The following is a 24,548-nucleotide window of genomic DNA, read 5'->3' as shown; positions in this document are numbered from 1 at the left end:
AAAATAAAAAAATTTAAAAAAAATGCAGATAAACGAATGAAACTAACCATAAGACTGTGTTTTTAATACTTTTTGTCTAATCTAATCACCTCTACAGCCTAATCAAGTCACTTGTCATATGAATTGTAGTGATTCTTTTTACCTTCAAAATTGTGATTTGTTTATAATGTGACACAGTGAGAGGTTTTGTCTGGGAAGTCAGGTATCTTCCTCCCAGCATGTGCCTCTGGGCTGGTTTCCAGCCAGGTGAGGTCAAATACCGGACTTAAAGTGCCGGTCCGGGTTTTGGCAGTACCTGGCTGTCCTTAAATAGGCAGCTGGGCCCAGAAGACAGGTCTCTGTTTTTGTGCCGTGCTGGAGGGCTGAGAGCCGCATGCTGGGGAAACAGGCCCCCTAAAGCCTGCTGTGGACTACTGGAGGCAGAACTGCCAGCAAGGTGACTTGTGTTATATGAACTTTCCATTGTGTGTGAATCAACACCAAGACTGCAAAGTTACGTGCTGTTTTGTGCAATTGCCTCAAGTGTGAATAAACACTGAAGTTTTGAGTTAACCCCTTCCCGACACGACGTACTATTACGTCATGGAAGCCACTGCGTTCCCGCAATTTGACGTAATAGTACGTCATGGTGATCGGGCGGGCACCGGATTTGTGCGCGCGCGATCACTGCAGGGGCCCGGCCGTGCCTGGTAGCTGGGCCCTTGTTGAATCTGCCAGCATTGCTGTAAAAGCCGATGTCGGCGGATTAACCCCTTCTATGCCGCGGTCCGCGCTGACCGCAACATAGAAGGGGTTTGTGTCGGGTAAGGGAAACGCATAGAGTCCCCACGCTGCTGAGGCGGGGACTCAATGTGTCAGAAGGCAGCCCGATGCCATGCAGAGGCTGCCCAATGCCTTGCACATCATCAGGACCTGTCTTCTATGGGTGCAGAGGAGATCCAGCCTCAGGCTGGGTCTCCTAGGCAACCTGTTAGTGTACTACTCACTGTAGTACACGCACAGGCAATGCATTACGATACAGATGTATTGTAATACATTGCAGAGGGGATCAGACCCTTAAAAGTGAACATCAGAAATAAAAGTAAAGTAAAGAAAAAAAAAAACAAAGAAAAAAAAAAAAACACGCCCCTTTCCCCTTATTTTATAGTAAAAAAATATTATTTTTGTTTCAAAATTGCTATTATTGTGCTAAAGTGAAATACATAAAATAATAATAATATATATATTATTGGAATAAAGTTTGGGGTCCTCACCCGTCCACCTAAAGCTGGAAGTGCTGCCTCGTCATTTTGCTAAGTATACATCGTGGAGGAAGGGCCGACCTCTGTGGGGAATTGCACCCAGTTCACTAATTCTGACTGTGCTGCTGCACTATTTGTGTTATATATATATATATATATTTATATTTATTAGGTATCGCCACGTCCGTAACAACCAGCTCTATAAAAATACCACATGACTTAACCCCTCAGAAGAACACCGTAGGGAAAAAATTTTTTTTAAAAAAAAGCTGTAAAAAAGCAATTTTTGTCACCTTACATCACAAAAATTGCAACACCAAGTGATCAAAAAGGCATATACCCCCCCCCCCCCAAAAAATATTACCAATTAAACAGTCACCTCATCCCGCAATAAAGGAGTCCATACCCAAGACAATTAATCAAAAAAAAAAAAGCTATGGCTCTCAGACTATGGATACACTAAAATATCATTATTTCTGTTTTAAAAATGCTATTATTGTGTAAAACTTAAATAAATAAGAAAAAGTAGACATATTAGGTATTGCCACGTCCGTAACGATCTGCTCTATAAAAAAAAGTCACATGACCTAATCCCTCAGGTAAACCCTGTAAAAATAAATAAATAAATAAATAAATAAAAACTGTGCCAAAACAACCAACTTTTTGGTCACCTTGCCCCATAAATTGTAATCATGAATATTGTACCCAAAAATAGTACCAATACCAACGTCAACTCTTCCTGCAAAAAACGAGCCCCTGCACAAGACGATCGGCAGAAAAATAAAAAATATAGGGCGTTCAGAAAATGGAGATCTAAAAAACAAATTTTTCGTTTTCAAAAATGCTTTATTATGTAAAACTGAAACAAACATCATGGAAAGTAGACATATTTGATATAATTGCGTCCGTAACAACCTGCTCTATAAAAATAGCGCATGATCTAACCTGTCAGATGAATGCTGTTAAAAATAAAAACGGTGCCAAAACATAAATTTTTTGGTTACCTTGCCTCACAAAAAACTTAATATAGAGCAATTAAAAATCATATGTACCCCCAAAATAGTACCAATAAAACTGGCAACTTATCCCGTAGTTTCCAAACTGCGGTCACTTTTTTGAGTTTCTACTGTAAGGCCTCTTTCACACGGGCGTCATGGATTTGGTCCGGATAAGATGCGGGTGCGTCGCAGGAAAATGCGAGATTTTTCCGCGCGAGTGCAAAACATTTTAATGCGTGGTTATAAGGGAAAATAATAGCATTCTTAATACAGAATGCTTAGTAAAATAGGGCACTCGCGCGGAAAAATCTCGCATTGTCCTGCGACGCACCCACATGCGTGAAAATCATGTGCACAGCCCCATAGAAATGAATGGGTCCGGATTCAGTGCGGGTGCAATGCGTTGACTTCACGCATTGCAGCCGCGCGGAACTCTCGGCCGTGTGAAAAAGAGGCCTAAGGGTGCATCAAGTGGGCTTCAAATGAGACATGGCATCTAAAAACCAGTTCAGCTAAATCTACCTTCCAAAAACCATATGGCGTTCCTTTCCTACTGCACCCCGGCGTGTGGCCATATAGCAGTTTTTGACCACATGTGGGGTGTTTCTCTAAACCGAAGAATCAGGGTAATAAATATTGAGTTTTGTTTGGCTGTTAACCCTTGCTTTGCTACTGGAGAAAAATTGATTAAAATGTAAAATTTGCCAAAAAAGTGAAATTCTGAAATTTCATCTCCGTTTTTCATTAATTCTTCTGGAACACCTAAAGGGTTAACAAAGTTTGTTAAATCAGTTTTGAATACCTTGAGGGGTGTAGTTTCTAAAATTGGGTCATTTTTGGGTGTTTTCTATTATGTAAGCCTCACAAAGTGACTTAAGACCTGAACTGGTCCTTAAAAAGTGGGCTTTGGAAATTTTCCCAACAATTTCAAGATTTGCTTCCAAACTTCAAAAAATAAAATGTCATTTTTAAAATGATCCAAACATGAAGTAGACATATGGGAAATGTAAAGTAATAACTATTATATGAGGTATCACTATCTATTATAAAAGTAGAGAAATTGAAATGTGAAAATTTGGGAATTTTTCAAAATTTTGGGTAAATTTGAGATTTTTTTCACAAATAAAAAAATGGAATATATTGACTCAAATTTATGACTATCATGAAGTACAAGGTGTACCAAGAAAACAATCTCAGAATGGCTTGGATAAGTAAAAGTGTTCCAAAGCTATTACCACATAAAGTGACACGTCAGATTTGCAAAAAATAACCTGGGCAGAAGAGCGAAAACTGGCCCGGGGTAGAAGGGGTTAAGAACTTGTAATTTTGCCTCTGTACTGCGCCCGCTTACCCTATATACCAGAGCGAAACCCCATAATATGCATGTAGACAGCAGCATGATCCTGAATGTCTTATAAGCTAATTGATAGTTTATACCAAAATGTATCTCTAGTACAAACCTGTATTTGTGATTTCTATTTCCTATTCCTGCCTGACCGTGGGTTTACTGTACTTCACTCATATAATGCTGTGAGTACAATACACAAGTGAGGCAGGAACTCACAGCACCAAGTCATTATGATGCTGTGAGTTTGAGTCACAGGAACAGTGCTCGGACTGGGAAATGCAGCCATCACGTGGATTGTGTTCCCAGACTAAATAGGTCTTGAAATTGGCTTAAGGGCTCATGCACACAAACATTTTTTTCTGGCCCGAATGAAGATCTTTTCACTTCAATGGGTCAGCATAAAAAAAATATATACTCCGTGTGCATTACATTTCCAATGGCCGTTCTGCAGAAAAATGGAACATGTTCTATTATTGTCTGTATTACGGACAAGGATAGGACTGTTCTATTATGCAAAATGCACACGGCCGGTATCTGTGTTTTGTCGGTCGCAAAACAAGCAACAGTCGTGTGCATGAGCCCTTAGGCTACTTTCACACTCACGTTTGGTGCGGATCCGTCATGGATCTGCACAGATGGATCAGTTCAGATAATACAACCGCATGCATCCGTTCAGAACGGATCTGTTTGTATTATCTTTAACATAGCCAAGACGGATCCATTTTCTATTGTGCCAGATTGTGTCATAGAAAGCGGATCCGTCCCCATTAACTTACAGACGGACACCAAAATGCTGCAAGCAGTGTTTTGGTGTCCGCCTCCAAAGCAGAATGGAGACGGAACGGAGGCAAACTGATACATTCTGAGCAGATCCTTTTCTATTCAGAATGCATTAGGTCAAACTGATCCGTTTTGAATCGCTTGTGAGAGCCCTGAATGGATCTCACAAATGGAAAGCCAAAACGCCAGTGTGAAAGTAGCCCTTAGGCCTCATGCACACGACCGTGACGTTCTTTGCGGTCCGCAAACCGCGGATCGCAAAAAACGGAACCCGATCGTGTGCCTTCTGCAATTTGCGGAACGGAACGGGCGGCCCATTGTAGAAATGCCTATTCTTGTCCGCAAAACGGACAAGAATAGGACATGCTATATTTTTTTTGCGGGGCCACGGAACATAGCAAAGGATGCAGACAGCACACAGAGTGCTGTCCGCATCTTTTGCGACCCCATTGAAGTGAATGGGTCCACACCCGAGCTGCCAAAACTGCGGCTCAGATGCGGACCCGAACTACGGTCGTGTGCATGAAGCCTTAGGCTGATTTTCCATCTTTTTTTTTTGTATTTTGTTTTTGCCAAGGCCAAAAGGAAAGACTGAGTTTGACAGTTTTTAAACAACTCCTGGTTTTGAGTTAAAGTCATAAAAAAAAACTGAGCATGGAAACATACTCTAAGGCCACTTTCACATAGTCCGTATTTGGTCAGTATTTTGCATCAGTATTTATAAGCCAAAAACAGGCACAGATCTATTATACTTTTCTCTGTAGGATCCACTCCTGGCTTTGGTTTACAAGTACTGATGAAAAATACAGACCATGTGAAAGTGGCCAAAAGCAGACACTGCAATGCTCACAGCTGACTAATGCCGCAGAGATCCAGAATGTTGCCAGAGAGGTCAATACTTCCAAAAGCCATTGGATATTCAAAACCTAAAGTTTTCTTTAGAACTGCCAAGTGCTTTAAATCAAGGTCCTATTTTTAAAAAAGAGAGCGCATACTGAGTAATCTCATATTTTTGCTTATAGACAAAACAGAAATATACCTGCTTTGCAGCATTTAGTTTTAATTTTATAAGAAAGGATGTAAACAAATGATCATCCGTTTCAATCTGTCTGTACATCAAGTAAGAAAAAAAAGGAGATAGGAGATCAAAGACTACAACTACACACTGTTACTCAGAACATGTTACAAGACTGGAGGAACACTACGAAGGCAGCATCAAAATAATGTCCATTAAATCAATTGATGCATCTGGTTTAGGTCAAAACATTTAAACTCCTCAAGGGTACATCCACAAGTGGCAGATATGCTGGAGGTGCAGAATATCAGCAGCATCAAGGTGGATGTGATTTTAAAAAGCTGGAAAACTGCCCATCATCATGACCTGTATGGAGCTTGCAAAGAGAAACGGTACACTTGGAGTAAAGCCCTCTGTAAATGGTGTTTAGTCCACTAGGTGTCACCATAATCTTCCTGTAGAATCCGTTGGAACCGATGCATTAAAGCAGGCCTCCTCAAACTGCGGCCCTCCAGCTGTTGCAAAACTACAACTCCCAGCATGCCCGAACAGCCTACAGGTATCAGCCTACAGCAGGGCATGGTGGGAGTTGTAGTTTTACAACAGCTGGAGGGCCGCAGTTTGAGGATGCCTGCATTAAAACCTGATCGTGTGAGCATCAGGGTCAACATTATCCAACAGAAAGCGTAGATAGTAAAAATGGTGAGGAGACAAAACAAAAGTACTTTAGGTCTCGTCCACACATCAGAGTTTGATCAGTATTTTGCATTTGGTTTTAAAGCCTAAAGAATACGTAAATGGAGGGGCATAGAGAAAACACATTCAAAAATAAGACAAACAAGTTGTTACATGCAGTGCTGCAATTACAGTTTTACACCGAAGCAATCATTTATTTAGAAAATTACTTACTTAATGGGGTATTTCCACCATAGACATTTATGGCTCATCTCCAGAGACGGGACCCGTACCAATCTCCAGTACAGGGGTCCCCTAACCCCATCCTTTCTCTTGACGTGTCCACCACGCCCAATGGAGAGTTGATCCCACGTGTATGCGGCTCTCTCCATTAATTTCTATGGCAGTCACAGAAACAGCAGGGCACCAGCCATTCATCGTCTGCTGGGATGAGGTGGCTGCCTTGCCAGGTGGAACAGGGCTTGTATGTGTGAGTCGTGTATATCCGACATATATCCTATTTTTATGCCATAAACAGCTAAGGTTTGAATATCCCCTTAAGATGACACTCTCCTCAAACTGTGTTAGGAAGCTAAAGTCTGGGCTTAGACCAGTGAAATTTCCTGGTGTCAAACGTGATGCCTTGATGTACACCACCATATACAGCAACCAATGGTTGCCATAAAAAAAATAAAAAAAATATTTGGGATGACAGCTGCATATGAAAATGCAGCGAGATTAAGCTTTTCTATACATCATTAAGAGATCAAGTATGCTGACCTTTACCTGCCTAGTGAATGTCAAAAGGACCCTGGACCCTCCTAACATCTTCGAGGTCTATGGACCTGTCAATGCAGACGCTGAATGGATACATAGAACAAAGTTTAGAGCACTGACGGCCACAACCTAACCCTAATTATGTAATGTGGCTTCAGTGTCCAATGGCTGCTGTAGCAGTGCTGAATTTTAACAGTCAAAAAATACAACTTGGATTACAGAACAGAGTTTGTGCAAAAAGGAAATTGCATGCTCCGTGTTGAAATCCTCACAAGATCAGATGGCTGATTTTTCATGCTGACAAACCAGATGCTTATTTGAAAGAAACTCTGCTGCAGAAATCCAAGGCTAAGGCTTCATGCACACGACCGTGTGTCGGTCTTACCTGTGCTGCGGACGTAACTACAGTGCGCGATGTATGGGCCCCCGACTGGCCAGCGTCTGCAGACACAGACTCATTCACTTGAATCGGGTCCACGATCCGCACTTCTAAAAAGTAATGCATACACTATTTTTATGCGTTGCGGAGGAATGGACAGAAAAACCCACGGAAGCACTTCCGATCCATGCCTCTGTTCTGCAACGCATCTCCCTGATTGCGAACCCATTTAAGCAAAGGGGTCTGCATTCATGGTAAGATGCGCACATGGCTGGTGCTCATATAATGTGGACCCGAGGTTTGCGGGCCACAATAGGAGCACGGCTGGGCAACGGCCTTGTGCATGAGGCCTAACCCTTGGATTTCTGCTGTTGGTGTTAATGGGGCTCCTCCATGTATGGCTACTAGTTTCTGTAAAAACTAATGCAAGTGTGTTTTTTTTTTTTTTTTGTGACATGGAGTTGCAATCTGCAGGCAGAAAAATCGAAGCCATAAAAAACCAACACTGCTTTGAACTAAACACTATTAACAGCATTGAAATTCACGTGGAAAATCAGCCAAGTGAACATACCCCTAAGGCTTCTTGCACGCGGCAGTTCCGTGGTGCATTGGGGACCGCAATTTGTGGCCCCCAACGCACAAGCACCATACGTGCGGCTGCCGTGAAGGATCCAGGCTCAATGAACTTGAATGCGTCCATGAACAAGTTCTATTTTTTGCGGTGCGGAGGCACAGACAGAAACCCTACGGAAGCACTCCATAGTTCCTCCATTCAAGTGAATGAATGGGGCCACATCCGTGATGCGGTGAGCACATGGCCAGTGCTGCATATTGCAGACCGCATAAAACCTAAAACCTAAGGGTGCCTGCACATGGTGCAATGTGTGTACAGAAAAGCTGTAGCAAACCTGCACACAAAAAAAACCACACACACACCAAAATCTTTTTTTTTGTTTTTATGCGTTTTTGGTGCGGATTTTTGTCAACCTCATTGAAGTCTATGGGGAAAAGCACTCTACAGAAGGTGCGGAATCGCACAAATAATGGACATGCTGCAGATTTTAAAATCCACACAACAGGTCAATTTCCGCACAGAAGGAAAAAGCAAAGTGTACATGAGATTTGTCAAATCTCATTCACTTTGCTGGTACTGTATTATGCAGAGTTTTTTGGGCTGTGTGCAGGAACCTTAAAAGTAAATGTGAACAGTGATGGTCAGTTCGCAGTGTTCGCCAGCGAACACATGCGGGCTGCCATCTTTACTAAGGTAGACTCACCCGTCCGGCGATGCACCGGTAAGCCCTTACCTGTGTCGGGAGCCGGTCTGAAATCAAATGCAGTCACAGGGAGCAGGCAGTTCCGAGAACAGCCGCCGGGGGCTCTTAATGATGTATAGAAAAGCTTAATCTCGCTGCATTTTCATATGCAGTTGTCATCCCAAATATGTTTTTGCTATTTTTTTTATGGCAACCATTGGTTGCTGTATATGGTGGTGTACATCAAGGCATCACGTTTGACACTAGGAAATTTCGCTGGTCTAAGCCCAGACTTTAGCTTCCTAACACAGTTTAAAGAGAGTGTCATCTTAAGGGGATATTCAAACCATAGCTGTTTATGGCATAAAAATAGGATATATGTCGGATATACGCGAGTCACACATACAAGCCCTGTTCCACCTGGCAAGGCAGCCACCTCATCCCAGCAGACGATGAAAGGCTGGTGCGCTGCTGTTTCTGTGACTGCCATAGAAATTAATGGAGAGAGCCGCATACACGTGGGATCAACTCTCCATTGGGCGTGGTGGACACGTCAAGAGAAAGGATGGGGTTAGGGGACCCCTGTACTGGAGATTGGTACGGGTCCTGTCTCTGGGGATAAGCCATAAATGTCACCGGGAGCAGGCAGTTCCGAGAACAGCCCGATGAAGGCCCCCGGCAGCTGTTCTCGGAACTGCCTGCTCCCGGTGACTGCATTTGATTTCAGACTGGCTCCAGGCACAGGTAAAGGCTTACCTGTGCATTGCCGGACGGGTGAGTCTACCTTACTAAAGATGGCAGCCCGCATGTGTTCGCTGGCGAACACACCATCACTGAATGTGAACAGTTAACCAATAAGCAAGTGGGTAATGAAAGTTTACACTAGGTGTGGGGGGTTTATGCCACATATTACGACAGACATTGCACAAGCTTCACACTATTTCTTGGAACACCTTCTGGAATAAGTTGCGTCTACCAAAAGCAGCAGAACGGCATTTATTTATGTGGGTATGCAGTGTTTTTGGTGTGGCTTTGGGAATGATTTGTATAAAGACCAGGGCAACTATGAGAAAAATGAATTCCCGATTTCAGTCTTTGGATCCTGTTAACCAACTATAGAACGTTATGGGTTGCTTTCTGTTAAAATCACTCCTGCTTCATGTACATTTTAATGCAGAGTATGATTAGGATACAGTATTAGCAAATGGAACTTACTGTGAAATATGAAAAACCACTAAATATAAAAGGCCTAGAGGTTCAGTATGGAGTTGAACTACAGTCCAATGATTGCTCACTAAACAATGATAAATGGATCAGGATTATGAGCACCAACTCAGCCAAAATATATAGGAAATAATTAGGGGTGACTGGGCTGCTAGCTTCCTCACCACCACTTATGTACTCCGTATGGGGTACGGACCGTCAGAACACACTATGCAGAATATTAAATGAGTCTTTAAAGGCCTTTCTCAAAAGCACCGCTCATAAATGTAAAATCATCACTAGAAAATGCAAATCATTTAAGCCACCCTGGCTAAAAACTCGCATTATGATTACAATGTAAGCTAGCATATCTTTTAAAATCAGAAAGGGACACGAGTATAAGAAAATACCACACTGTACTGTGGCAGAAAAGGGGGCATAGATAAAGGGAAAGGAGGCCAGCTTATGGTGCAAACTCATCTTGAAACAACACGGGCGACTGATCAGCTAAAGAGGCTTAAACCTCGAGGCCGTTGAGCCATCTGGAAAGGGATCAGTGTTGTCCGCTCCCTCCCAGCCAACCATTTTCCACAGAGATCTGTGCCAAAGGTTTAAGCAACCCCTCCCATCCCATCATCACTAAGCTGCATCATGCTGATTACAAAGCCCCAAAAATGAGAGCACAACTGCAAAGTTAAAACTAGTTTTATTATCGTATAATGTGGGCACGTGCTCCTAGAGCATAAGGACACGACTAGAAAGCACATGACACACATCAATCTAGCTAAAAGCTTTTCATACGCTCTGCAGTAACAAGAAACGCTAAATAATGTGGTCATATAAGATACATACACACCATCTTAAAGATCTCTGCTTGCTGTGAGGTGCCTAAGGCCCTCCAGTAAAATCCATTTTGGGGGCCCACTGTAAAAGTCTACCTGCTAACACTGCAGCCACTTCAAGAAGGCAGGTCCCTTGGGGAAAGAGAATACTGTCTGGCCTGCCTCTGTACCTAGAGGTCATCTCAGATCCCCAATGCATCAATAATAATCTACAGTTTTTATATGAACATAGACTGGTTGAGATGCTGCATGCTACCTATCTATATGTAGTGCAGTCTACTGTGCCATGTGCTATTTGCACAGAGCGTTGAGGACTAGTGGTCAGCCAAGGGATTCACCTGTTCCCCTGTGGGCCAGTCTGACTAAAGCACCATAAATGTAGGGCACATGGTGAGCGCAGGTACAGGAGCTGAAAGCAATGAAAGCTACAATAAAACAAACCCTCAAAGCTTTGTCGATGGTAAATTTGAAAGGAGGAAAAAGAAGAAGAAGAAAAAAAAAAAAAAAAAAAGCTATAGGGGTCAGTACAGAGATCTATCCCATCAGCTATTTATCCCCAGGACTGTGACTGTGAAGATGGGACATCCTCTGCGTCTGGAGGAAAGAAGGTTTGTACACAAACATAGAAGAGGATTCTTTACGGTAAGAGCAGTGAGACTATGGAACTCTCTGCCTGAGGAGGTGGTGATGGTGAGTACAATAAAGGAATTCAAGAAGGGCCTGGATGTATTTCTGGAGTGTAATAATATTACAGGCTATAGCTACTAGAGAGGGGTCGTTGATCCAGGGAGTTAGTCTGATTGCCTGATTGGAGTCGGGAAGAAATTTTTTATTCCCCTAAAGTGGGGGAAATTAGCTTCTACCTCACAGGAGTTTTTTGCCTTCCTCTGGATCAACTTAACCGGATAACAGGCCGAACTGGATGGACAGATGTCTTTTTTCAGCCTTATAAACTATGTTACTATGTAGATCTCAAAATGTTATGGCAAATATTTTTGAAGATATGCTTTTTTTCTATGCTAATAAACTTGGTAAGAAGTCATCTTAAGGACCCACATGTCACTTACAGCGCATGGCAAGCGTGTATCGGGGAATCGAGAGCAATAGCTGCTGGACGAGCCAGCTACTGAAGAGGTCTAGACATCTCGTACAAAGTCCAGCAGAAGGTACCTTGGTGTGACACCAATAATGCTCGTGTTAAAGAGACACTGACAGGCCCAATAAACATAAATATACATATATATATATATACACACACATATATATATATATATATATATACACACACACACATATATACATGCACAGGTCTTCTAATGTGTATTAAAAACATATAAGTATATTCCCTGTCCACCTTATGGATATTGCAAACTCATGTTTTATAACCTGAAGAAATCGCTTTTCTTTCAGCCCAAGGGGCGGCGTTTCAGATTCACTTCTGCCCAGCCAGCCGCCCTCCAACCGCCGTTTTGAAGTGCCGCCTAGCTCATCAATATTCCCTTCGCTGGGCAGCTTCTGCTGTCCCCGACGTTCCGAGATCCCGCGCATGCCCAATAGAAAGCTATGGGCATCGGACTCACTTTCAGCTTCTGCGCATGCACCCGGCACCCTCACTCGCCAGGATCACATCGCGCCTGCGTCCCCTCTGCTTCTTTGAGGCCGCTTCAGCCTCTCCGTTCTGCGCCGGGCACAAATGGCCAGCACACAGAAGCCGCTCAGCGAAGTGAATATTGATGAGCTAAGCGGCGCTTCAAAACGGCGGTTGGGGCGCGGCTGGCTGGGCAGAAGTGAAGCTGAAACGCCGCCCCTTGGGCAGAAAGAAGAGCGATTACATCAGGTTATAAAACATGAGTTTGCTGTATTTATAAGGTGGACAGGGGTTATACTTATATGTTTTTAATACACATTAGAAGACCTGTGCATGTGTATATATATATATATATATATATATATATAGATAATTATGCTTATTGGGCCTGTCAGTGTCCCTTTAAAACTAAGTCTGTTTGGTACTTGATTGCTCGAATCAGTACTCACTCCTAACCCAAACCAACCTTTAACAAGAGGCCACAAAATATACTCACCATGCACCTGTTTCCTGATGTCCTTCACCACGTCGATCCAGATCTAAAATGGGAGAAATCATTATTTTCATTCATTCATTTTTTTATTTCATACAAAGAGGACCATAAACTTCATGGAGTCAGAATGTACTGCAAGAATGCAAATATTTTTCCTTACCATTTAAATACCAATTTTTAATCTGTCCTCCCACCACATTATGAGATACAACACAGTACTCTACATGCTCTGAGCCTTTGAAACATTTCCTGCCAATACTCTGGTTCAGGTGTAGCAGGCCAGAACAATGGAGACCGACACCAATACTGTTTATCAGTGACGATTATACCCGTACACATATGAAATCTTTTTATCTAAGGGGTAAAAGAAGAATGGAAAAATAACTAGATTTGTAGTTCTGTACACTCTAATAGAATGCCGGCCTGATGCAGATATGCAGGGATAAAAACAGCCTGACGTGTGATGCCCTTACTGAACTTCATCTTTTAGGTTTTTGACAGTTTCTTTGGAAAAAATAATAGAGAAATCTTCCTCCTGATTTCTGCTCCACCTGTAGGAGGAAACAGGTAGAACGAAGAAGACTCTCGGGGTTATGTGTCATGTGCTTAGCTGTTTCAGTCACTCTCATAGAGTTTGGATGGAGCAGCAGAATACAACAAGCTCATCTGCAATTCCATGAAAACGCCATTTTAGTTTCAGACGTAGGCAAGGGTTGTGGCGGCGTTTTATTCAAGGGAAGGGTGCATAGAGGATCAGGGTCCTCCAGTCTCTGGTTTAGTGGTGGTGTCACCGGACAGGTGATAAATGTCTGTGGTGGTAATATCTCCAAGTGGCACACCAAGTCACATCGGTGCAGCTAATCACTGGTATTTTGTCTTCTATGTAGGGTTCGGCTCGTTCCTGATAAAAGTGATAGGAATTGTATACCTCAGAACAATTCAGCTATAGTCTCTTTTATTGGACAGGAAACCTACATAATCGCTTTGCCCAGATATTGTTTGGTATTCCATAAAAGCAAGTACCGGTAATTCACACTGGTACAAACAGCTGTATTTACACCGCCTCACCAGTACAAAGTACATGGCGTGCAGGTAAACACTGAAGACAACGCAGCGCTCGCATGAGTGGCGCGGCCCCTTAAAACAGCTGATCGGTGGCAGTGCAGAGAGTCGGACCACCACTGATTGGATATTGATCACTTATGCTGAGCAAAGGTAACCAATATCATGAAGTCAGACAATCCCTTTGAAGAGAGCCTAGTAACTACCTGCATCCCCATATAATAAAATATATGGAGCATCTATTCCTATGATTATGTTGTGCAGTACCTCTATTCCTTGTACATACTGATTAATCACCCAGCTGGACCTTTATTGAGAGATTCATTCGTAAACTTCTAGAAGGAATAATAAAGGAATGGCACAACATAGAGTGATCTAAAAGATGCTCCAGAATTGGTATTACACGGGGAATGCAAGTAGCTACTAAAACAGACATGTCAGGAGCGGTGAAAGTTCTCTTTAACTATAAATATAAAACTGTTCTGCCGCCATAAACTGCAAAGAGATAAACATACAATTAAAGTGCCGTTATACTTTTTGGTAACCCACATATTCCTTATTCTCCATAAGAAAAATCTGTTTATTTTCCCATTTACTTAAAATCCACACTTTCTTTTTAAAGAAGTTTAGCTTTTTTTTCCCTTTGGTGCACTTTTTTTTTTTTTCTTTCATCGACACAGTAATGTCGACAAATATTTCTTCTCTTCTGGTTTTACATCTGATACTTCTTGGAACGAAAAACATCTAGTTTAAAAAAATAAAACCTCTCTCATTCCCAATACACATATACCTCCCCCCCCCCCCCCCCTCTTTACGGTACACTATTTTTGCATTTAGTTTTTTATAGAAACAATACCGTTCAGGTCCATTACCGCTTTGCCTTATTTCAGGCAATAGTGAAATCAATGCTACATCTGCAATGTTTATCACACAATTATTTTTTTTAAATAAATAAAAAGAGGACCTGTCATCTCTCCTGACATGTCCGTTTTAGTAAATACTCTCATTCCCCATGTAATAACCATTCTGGAGCATTTAAAGTATCTATTGTGCCATTCCTGTATTATTCCTACTAGAGGTTTACATATAAATTGCAGTCAAGGTACTGCTGGGTATTACCAGTAGCTGGTGTGTCTGAATTGGTCTAAGCAGTGCTGCTAATGTCAGACTGTGCAGGGACACAGCCTCAACTGGTAACACCCATCTGTACCTTTAAAAAAAAAAAAAATAATCTTTCTACTGCATTCTGAACAAAAGAGCCAAGTGAAACATTATTAAATGCCACTCGGTGATTAACTCTTTGGGAATGTTTACTTAAAGCCAAAACTCTTAACAAAGCAATTTTTCAGCATTGCATTGAGCTACAGCCTTTAAACAAGATGTCTGTATCTGTTAATCAAAGTCTACTGAATGATGCTGAGCAGAGCTGTACAGACAGAAGGGGTCTCTGTGCCTGCTGCAGAAGTGCGGTCAACCATGCGCAAGCTCATCCTGTATAGATTAATCTGGTGGACAATGAGGTCTGAAAGGAAGGACTGGTGGGAGCTAATTAAAGGACACTGGCTCTCTGCAAAACCAGACAATGAATGAACAATGAAAATGCAACTCAGAGCATCACAGTTTACACAAGAGAGTAACTGAATTTGACCCGAAAAGACTTAAATGGGTTGTCCAGGAGAAAAAACAACTTATTAATATGTCTACGCTTTGGGAAAATAGATAAAGACAGGCACAATCGCCTCAGAGAGGATGCCTGGTTTCCCACCATTCTCATCCCAACAAAAGACACCTGTGATCACACCAATGACTGGCTGCAGCGGTCACATGTCTCTATTGCGATGACAATGTCCCGACATAGTAAGTAGCAAATGGTGGTGGTGGTGGTGGTGGTTGTGGATCAGTCATCTTCAGAAGGGAATTGATAAAGAGAGTACTTTTTTATTTTTTAAGTGTATTTTCACCATGCTGAGAAGTTTTAAATATCTTTCCCGGATAATCCTTTAACTGATGTTTAACTGTTTTGCACCATAGAACGATCTGCTATGCTGACCCCTCGCTTACCTTGTTAGAAGGGGACTCCCATATGGCAAGACCAAAATAATCCTCCTCGAGAATATTCAAGTGGCTACACACTTTCTTAAAAAGATCCTGCCCCTTAGCATGTTTCTACAAGAGAAAACAAAAAGAAATCATCTTGTGAATTGAACGTAATATGTTGTTGTGTGTGAACACTGCACAAAACCGTTTGCTGAATTCACAATAAGTTGCTGACACTGGTTCAGGACACTTTACCAATGCCCTAACGCCAACATTCTTGGAGTACAGTCAGCAGGGAAACGGTGGCTTTCTGTGGATTTACTTTATATCCTTTTCTGTTCTGTCCGGAAGTGCACTAAAGAAAAAGCTGACATGGCAATCCAACCCAGCATTAATGTACCAAGCTCCTGACATGGGTATTTGTAGTCTAGGAGCTGGCATCAGCTTGTGTTCTAAGCCATGAATGTCAGAGTCCATATCTCTGATGGCTAACCTCCGGCACTCCAGCTGTGGTACAACTCCCAAGATGCCCCCTTGCTTGCTGTTCTCAGAACTCCACAGAAATGAATGAAGCATGCTGGGAGTTGTAGTTTCACCACAGCTGGAGTGCCGGAGGTTAGCCATCACTGCTCTATAGTCTTTAACTCTCCTTCTTGAAAGTCTTAACCCTTTTGAGACCAGGTAAATTCTTTATTATATTATCTTTTTTTTTTTTCACTTTTCCATTCACATTGCCATTTGACGGCTTGTTTTTGCAGGCCAAATTGTATTTATTTCAATGGCATGATTTGCGATATCTTGTAGTGCATCACCAGAGCATCGCAGTTTCTTCAAACTACTGGACCACGAATATCAAAATGTCAGAAAACCCTTTAGAAGCTGAATAAAATTGATGAATCAAGTGTACTTTTGAAAAACAAATAAATGTATCCTTTCACAAGTGCAAAGTGTAACAACCTCTGGGCCTCTGCCTTAGACCTTTAGCATACAGAAACAGAGAAGAATGATGGCAGAGAAAGATCATAAGGTCCATCTACTTTGCCCTCATACTATTTCCTTTTAAATTAAGTTACTATAGGATTTTCCAACCACATTTACTAGAAGTTAGTTCAAAGCATCTACTACGCATCAATACTTAGTAGCACATATAATAGCAGACCATTGAGACTGTGTGCATGATGGTCAACTGTGATACACATTACCCTTCGCCATTAATTTCTGCTTCAAAAAGTGTTAGCGTAGTAAGAAAATGCTAAACTGTCTATATTCCCATAACCTGCATCACAGTACTCTTTATAAAGACACAGGGGGTCCTTCACTAAGACCAGCTTTTTACGCCGATCTTAGATTCCCCCTATACTCTGTCAGAAAATTTAGGCGCCTTGTTGTAAATTAGGCCCCTGACTTGAGTGATTTTTTGACAATATTTACACTCGTTTCCAGGTGTAAATGTTAGTAAAACTAGCAATTTCTATCAGCACAAGCCTAAAAGAAATGCCTATTCCTATCTGCAATTGCGGACAAGAATAGGACATACTCTACCTTTTTTGCAGGTGCCGTGGAACGGATATATGGATGCTGACAGTACACAGTGTGCTGTCCGCATCTTTTGCTGCCCAAATGAAATTAATGGGTCCGCATCCGCTCTGCGATGCAGCCACATAAATACGGTCGCCTGAATGAGCCCTAAAACAGTCAGTCCAACTAAATATTGTTGCACGGTTGGTAAAAAAATTGAAAGTCCCATTTATTTAAGACTAAAACAATCACAAATGCCTTAATAAGTGACCCACACAAAGTAGCTCACTTTCCTAATTTCCTAGCAGCCATGTATCCATTGTGCCTCAAACTGTACATGAATTCCCCATTTTATTGCATTTTCAGTAACACTAGAAATGTAAACTAATCTAGGATATGTATCCCTGAAGGAACGCACAACAAAATGGCACAGCTAGAGAGAAAAAAATGATGACTTGACAAATCGACATACAAATTCAAAATGCATTTATACGCTCCAAACTGAAATAGCTAAATGTCTTCATTTAATATACATTTTTAATATAAGATGAGCAGCAAATCTGCCTAGTTATGCATCAATACAGAAATAAGATGTGTTACTGAATAGACAGACTAACAGACCCGCCAAGGGCTGACTACTTCTATGGGAGCTGTAATACTGCTCCATATTATTTGTTACCAGATTATCCAGAAACAGATATAAAAGGGGTCTAAGACCTAAGGGGACATTTGCATAAGTCTATTTTACGCAGTATTTCTCATAAACCTATATCTATCCATCCAATAACAAGTAGTGGGGCACACTTACCAATAATGGTGGGCATGAAAGTAAATATGTCAATCTGAATATGCATTAGCTTCAGACACCCCCCACTCCCCCCGATAAAATACATGGATTCTGGGAAAGAAGGCGTAAAATACTGGACTGGGATGAACAAAGCTACTTTTCTGCAGAAGGCAGTGATGGCCAAACTCTCTTTTTACTAGGCAGAAAGCAAAATTATTTTCCTTCTGTTGACATTTACATAGATATGTAGAACATTCTTTATCAACGTGTTTATTTTCATCATACTCACGGCAAATGACCACACCTATCAGATTGCCTTTGTGCCCAAACATACTGTTCTTCTTTTACATAGAGACAAATCAGCATTTTCTATAATGAGAAATCTAGACTCTGCTCCCTAACAGTGAAAGGAAGCACCTGCCCTCTCCATCTGCCTGAGGGGGAGCAGCTGGATGGCCAGGGGATATTAGGGACTAAATAGCTTGCCTTTTTATTTAACCTCTCTCATTTCCCACCTCTTGGCGACTGAAATTAATTGAGGCGGTCGGAATTCTGAGAGGTTAAAGACACAAAACCCCAGCAAGAAACAAAGAGCAAAAATAATCAGTGTGAGGGGACACAAAAATTATATACATATAAAAGAGTCAAAATAAATCAACAGATTAGCAAACCGAGGGACAGCTGTTGCCTGACTTAAAGGGATTTGCAGCCTCAACAAGCCAGGACAAAACAAATCATTTGGACATCAGAAATGCTTAGACGTGAGATTTATCAGAGCAGGATGCAGCACCTAGCTCTTCCGTAGAGGCCAAGAAAAATCGGATTTTCAAGCGGTAATGACATGTTCGGAAGGAGATGTAAATGTGAGGGTGTGAGGAGCACATCAAGACATGAGGAAAACAGAAGAGCCGGTGGTTTGTAGTACAAAAGGTCATGGAAATCTCAAATATAAACTCTGCAGGAAATATTTATTTACTGGTGCCCTCCCTTCTGGAGATACCAGAGGCAAATGTGTATTTTACTTGTTTCCTCTAAGATCAGGTCTGATTTTTTTGGGAATACAATAAGGGAGAAGATATGTTTTCTGTCTCACTGGCTTCAACACCAGAGACCTCTGCTACAAATTGAAAGTGCATAAATAATGAAACTTTGAGACAAGACCTATTCTAGCCAAAATAATGACATGGAAATGATATGTATGGGAAAATAAGAAAGCTCCAGTAATAGTCACACATAGTTCACCTCCGTTATGATGATCTGTAATCAATGATTAAAAGATACTTGGAAGAGGAAAAAAGAGCTGACAAAAATCCTGAAGTTGCCATAACCAACCAGCATTTACAGAACTTATGTTAACCCTATTTTCATATATATATTACTGGAAAAGGGGCAACCTTGACATGGAAAAAATAACCTTTACACATGTCAGTGGTTATTTTAAGTTAAAACATGTAATTCTGCAATCTCCCTTCATTTATTTGTAGGCACCATGATATTCAGTTGTCCAGGATGCTGCTGCCTTCCCTAGCTCTCATGCGTCAGCATAGATTCATTCCTGCACTTATGCCTCTTTCTACATCTCATCTCTTCTGCACGGACAGTTATTGATGCTGAGGAATGTGTGATTCCTCTTCCCCGGCAATGTTTGCCAGTGGTGCTCTGCTTTCTTTTCACACGTGCATACAAAGTCTATGTAATTCTCATCCTTCACTATGGGGAGAGCAGAGTGTAGATATAGCAGGAGTAGCATGCAGTTGGATATACACTGAGCAAAAATATAAACGCAACACTTTCGGTTTTCCTCCCATTTTGCATGAGCTGAACTCAAAGATCTGAAACATTATCTACACACACAAAAGACTCATTACTCTCAAATATTGTTCACAAATCTGTCTAAGTCTGTGTTAGTGAGCACTTCTCCTTTGCCGAGATAATCCATCCCACCTCACAGGTGTGGCATTATCAAGGTGCTGATTAGACAGCATGAATATTGCACAGGTGTGCCTTAGACTGCCCACAATAAAAGGGGGGGGGGGGGGGGGGGGGGGGGGTCAGAAAACCAGCCAGTATCTGGTGTGGCCACCATTTGCCTCACGCACTGCAACACATCTCCGTCGCATACAGTTGATCAGGTTGCTGATTGTGGCCTGTGGAATGTTGGTCCACTCCTCTTCAATAGCTGTGCGAAGTTGCAGAATATTGGCAGGAACTGGAACATGCTGTCGTATACGCCGATCCAGAGCATCCCAAACCTGCTCAATGGGTGACATATCCGGTGAGTATGCTAGCCATGCAAGAACTAGGATGATTTCAGCTTCCAGGAATTGTGTACAGATCCTTGCAATATGGGGCCGTGCATTATCATGCTGCAACATGAGGTGATGGTCGTGGATGAATGGCACAACAATGGGCCTCAGGATCTAGTCACGGTATCTCTGTGCATTCAAAATGGCATCATGCACCTGTGTTCATTGTCCATAACATACTCCTGCCCATACCATAACCCCACCGCCACCATGGGCCACTCGATCCACAACGTTGACGTCAGCAAACCGCTCACCCACACAACGCCACACACGCTGTCTGCCATCTGCCCTGAACGGTGAAAATCGGGACTCATCCGTGAACAGAACGCCTCTCCAACGTGCCATACGCCATCAAATGTAAGCATTTGCCCACTCAAGTCAGTTACTACGACGTACTGCAGTCAGGTCCAGACCCCGATGAGGACGACGAGCATGCAGATGAGCTTCTCCAAAACGGCTTCTGACAGTTTGTGCAGAAATTCTTTGGTTATGCAAACAGATTGTTGCTGCAGCTGTCCGGGTGGCTGGTCTCAGACTATCATGGAGGTGAACATGCTGAATGTGGAAGTCCTGGGCTGGTGTGGTTACACATGGTCTGCGGTTGTGAGGCCGGTTGGATGTACTGCCAAATTCTCTGAAACGGCTGATGGTAGAGAAATGAACATTCATTGCACGGGCAAGATCTCTGGTAGACATACCTGGAGTCAGCATGCCAATTGCACGTTCCCTCAAACGTTGCGACATCTGTGGCATTGTGCTATGTGATCAAACTGCACATTTCAGAGTGGCCTTTTATTGTGGGCAGTCTAAAGCACCTTGATATGCCACACCTGTCAGGTGGGATGGATTATCTCGGCAAAGGAGAAGTGCTCATTAACACAGATTTAGACAGATTTGTGAACAATATTTGAGAGTAATGGGTCTTTTGTGTATGTAGAAAATGTTTCAGATCTTTGAGTTCAGCTCATGCAAAATGGGAGCAAAACCGAAAGTGTTGCGTTTATATTTTTGCTCAGTGTATATCAGATTCAGCGCCAGCACTAGCTAGATGAAGGACTTACACATGCATACATTATGCAGCATCTAAATGGTAGTACATCATTAGTTTAACAATTCTTTTGCATTACTCAAAGGAATCTCAAATACATAATAAAGCAACTTTGCAAACAGTCTTCCCCAGAAACCCCTAAGTTTTGTGTCTACAGGTATAATGAATACCTAGGATACATAGTTGTGTGTGTGTGTGTGTTCATGATTACAGATCACATTTTGTTGATGGACTGAATAAAAAAAAGGCTTGCACCTTAGCCTTTAACATGTGAAAACAATCAACATGCAAGTGCTCTTACCTCCAGTTCACATTCATACACTGTGTCATCAAGAAGGGTAACTTTGCAACGCATGTTGGCGGACCTCCTAACCACTTTTTGACTACTCTTTGCGTCTTCGGTTTTTGTGAGCTTCTGTTCTGAGTTAACTTCAACAGTGTCCTCCTCGTCCTCAGGATTTGCTTCAGGGTCTTGATCGTCTTTTCTATCCTCCTGTGCGGGCTAAAAATTATTTTTTTTAAATGGAGTAATACAACCTTATTAGTACCATACCAGGCAAACTCAATAGTACCACTTAAAGTGGTTATGCCATTATTGATGTAAAAATTTTAATCAAAAATCACAAAGTACATGATAATCTCTTTCTAACAAAGCTAGAATCAGCCCTGTACCTCACATGGATCCAAAGCTCTCCCAATTCATTGGCCCAACTGCTCTGAGACATTCTTTTCAGGCCGGCAACTCAAAAAGTGTATGATTCTGCTGCAGCACTCTTCCCATCACAGCTCAGGGGCATGACCTTTCTGCTGCAGCGCTCTCCCTAACTGTCACAGCTTTTAACTGTAGATACAGCTAGCATAGTTGAAGGATGGAATTGAGCATGTGCAACCACCTCAGTAGGTGGACGTGCACCTTACTATACAGATTAAACACCATGGGGCATCATTATAATGAAGAGAATATCTCATAAGTTACAAAAGTAACTAGGTTTTCAGGCTGGATTATATTAAAATAGAATTTTAATAGTGGTATAACCCCTTTAATGGGAAAATGGTGGCTAGTCTTTCATTCTGCATTTCCTTATTAGTATATTTTTGTGTATTTTACACAAATCAGGCTAAGAGTAAAATATTTTTGCTTCATATCTACACATCATGCTTTAGGCCTCTTTCACACTTGCGTTGTCCGGATCAGTCGTGTACTCCATTTGCCGAAGGTGCCCGCCGGATCCGTAACAACGCAAGTGAACTGAAAGCATTTGAAGACGGATCCGTAACAACGCAAGTGAACTGAAAGCATTTGAAGACGGAACCGTCTTCCAAATGCTTTCAGTGTTACTATGGCACCCAGGACGCTATTAAAGTCCTGGTTGCCATAGTAGTAGTGGGGAGCGGGGGAGCAGTATACTTACAGTCAGTGCGGCTCCCGGGGCGCTCCAGAATGACGTCAGAGCGCCCCATGCGCATGGATGACGTGTTCCATGCGATCACGTCTTCCATGCGCGTGGGGCGCCCTGACGTCACTCTGAAGCGCCCCGGGAGCCGCACGGACGGTAAGTATACTGCTCCCCCGCTCCCCACTACACTTTACCATGGCAAACAGGACTTTAGCGTCCTTGCAGCCATGGTAACCATTCAGAAAAAGCTAAACGTCGGATCCGGTAATGCGCCGAAACGAAGTTTAACTTAAGGCCTGATCCGGATTAATGCCTTTCAATGGGCATTAATTCCGGATCCGGCCTTGCGGCAAGTGTTCAGGATTTTTGGCCGGAGCAAAAAGTGCAGCATGCTGCGGTATTTTCTCCGGCCAAAAAAGCGTTCCGTTCCGGTCCAGAACTGAAGACATCCTGATTCATCCTGAACGGATTTCTCTCCATTCAGAATGCATAGGGATAATCCTGATCAGGATTCTTCCGGCATAGAGCCCCGAAGACGGAACTCTATGCTGAAACAAAACAACGCAAGTGTGAAAGAGCCCTTACTTATAAAAGCAGTTTAACCTTAGGGCAGATGCTAGCAGTAGCTGTTTGAACAATACACATCACCTGGGTTTCTGCACTGCTCAGAGAATGTAGGTCAAGAGATGGGTCAGTTCGCAGTTCAGGTTCTGGAGCTGCTATAGGAGCCTTCAAAAAAACTTCATCATCCAACTGCTCTCCCAACCCTTCATCCAACTCCTTTTGTTCTGCTGCTCCTTTTTCTGAAGACGATTGAACGTCTTTGTCTTCTTCGGTCACCTGAGATTTTGGTCTTTTAAGAAAGGAAGAGAAAAGTCTTGACAAACGCTTGCCTTCAGAATTCCGGTCTTTACTCCTACGGGTGCTGGGTGAATCTGTGGAAGGAGAACCCTGGGTTTCTACAGTCTCCGGTTTATCCCCTGTGACAATTTCCTCCGGGACACTTTTGCATGCCCCTTCTTCCTCTTGTTCCTTCCCTTCCTGCTTTTGGTCCTGGGGAGGACTTTCTGCCTCAGCAACAACACTCTTCTCTGTTGTCATTTTTAAACTGTAAAAAGAAGTGAGAGCAATGCATTAGCAGATAAAATAGTTCAAGACTTAGCAGTTTGTGCTAAAAAACATTTCAATATGGCATAATAAGCACATTCCTTTCCAGACGAGCATTTATCAAAAACAGAGAAAAATGATCTACTCAGCATTTTAGCACCACGAGAAAAGGTTGAAGGACCAACCTCATCTGACATCAGTATTTTTCTGTAAATAGGATGAACAAATGATGATTAAGTGATCGTTCCAAGCCTTTAATGAAGGGCACACGTCAGGAAGTTATTTTTCTTTAAGTTAAAATTCAAAGAAAACTCTTTTTTTTAGAATTTTTCTTCTTTTAAATTTAGGCAATACTCTACCACTGAAAATGATATCCTTCTGTAACTGTCAGCACAGAGAGATAAAACTGTAGACAAGATAGGAAATCCATCATCAGTTTACTGCTGCTGTGAAGGAACGATGCTATCTGCTAGTATAATCACACATGTAGAATTATGCTCTCTTAATTAGGGATAAGCGAACTTCAAGTTTTGAAGTTTGAGTTCGGTCACATGCTGAATTGTGTTATGGATTCCACTACCACGGCCCATAACGCAATTCCATGACGGAATGCAGTCCTTCATAACAGAAGTCTATGGCCAGAATAACGGATCTGTCCGGTTTCCGTTATGCAGGAGTCCTCTCTTGCATT

At 42.2% G+C, this 24,548-nt stretch overlaps 1 protein-coding gene across 12 annotated transcripts in view; it reads right to left on the bottom strand.

Moving 5' to 3' along the window:
- Positions 1-24,548, bottom strand: part of LOC120995258 (protein 4.1-like) — a 204,309-nt gene that overhangs the window by 77,930 nt on the left and 101,831 nt on the right. For all 12 annotated transcript variants that reach the window (XM_040424342.1, XM_040424343.1, XM_040424352.1 and 9 more), the window contains exons 2-5: positions 23,399-23,858; positions 21,655-21,855; positions 15,719-15,823; positions 12,599-12,641 (exon numbers count right to left, since the gene is read on the bottom strand). In XM_040424342.1, coding sequence (XP_040280276.1) covers positions 12,599-12,641; positions 15,719-15,823; positions 21,655-21,855; positions 23,399-23,858 — 809 coding nt within the window. The remainder of the gene's footprint in view (positions 1-12,598; positions 12,642-15,718; positions 15,824-21,654; positions 21,856-23,398; positions 23,859-24,548) is intronic.

This window comes from Bufo bufo, chromosome 3 (assembly GCF_905171765.1).
Source record: "Bufo bufo chromosome 3, aBufBuf1.1, whole genome shotgun sequence".
In the NCBI taxonomy this organism is placed as follows: domain Eukaryota; kingdom Metazoa; phylum Chordata; class Amphibia; order Anura; family Bufonidae; genus Bufo; species Bufo bufo.
The sequence above is the reverse complement of the archived record's forward strand: the minus strand, read 5'-3'. Positions and strand labels throughout refer to the sequence as shown.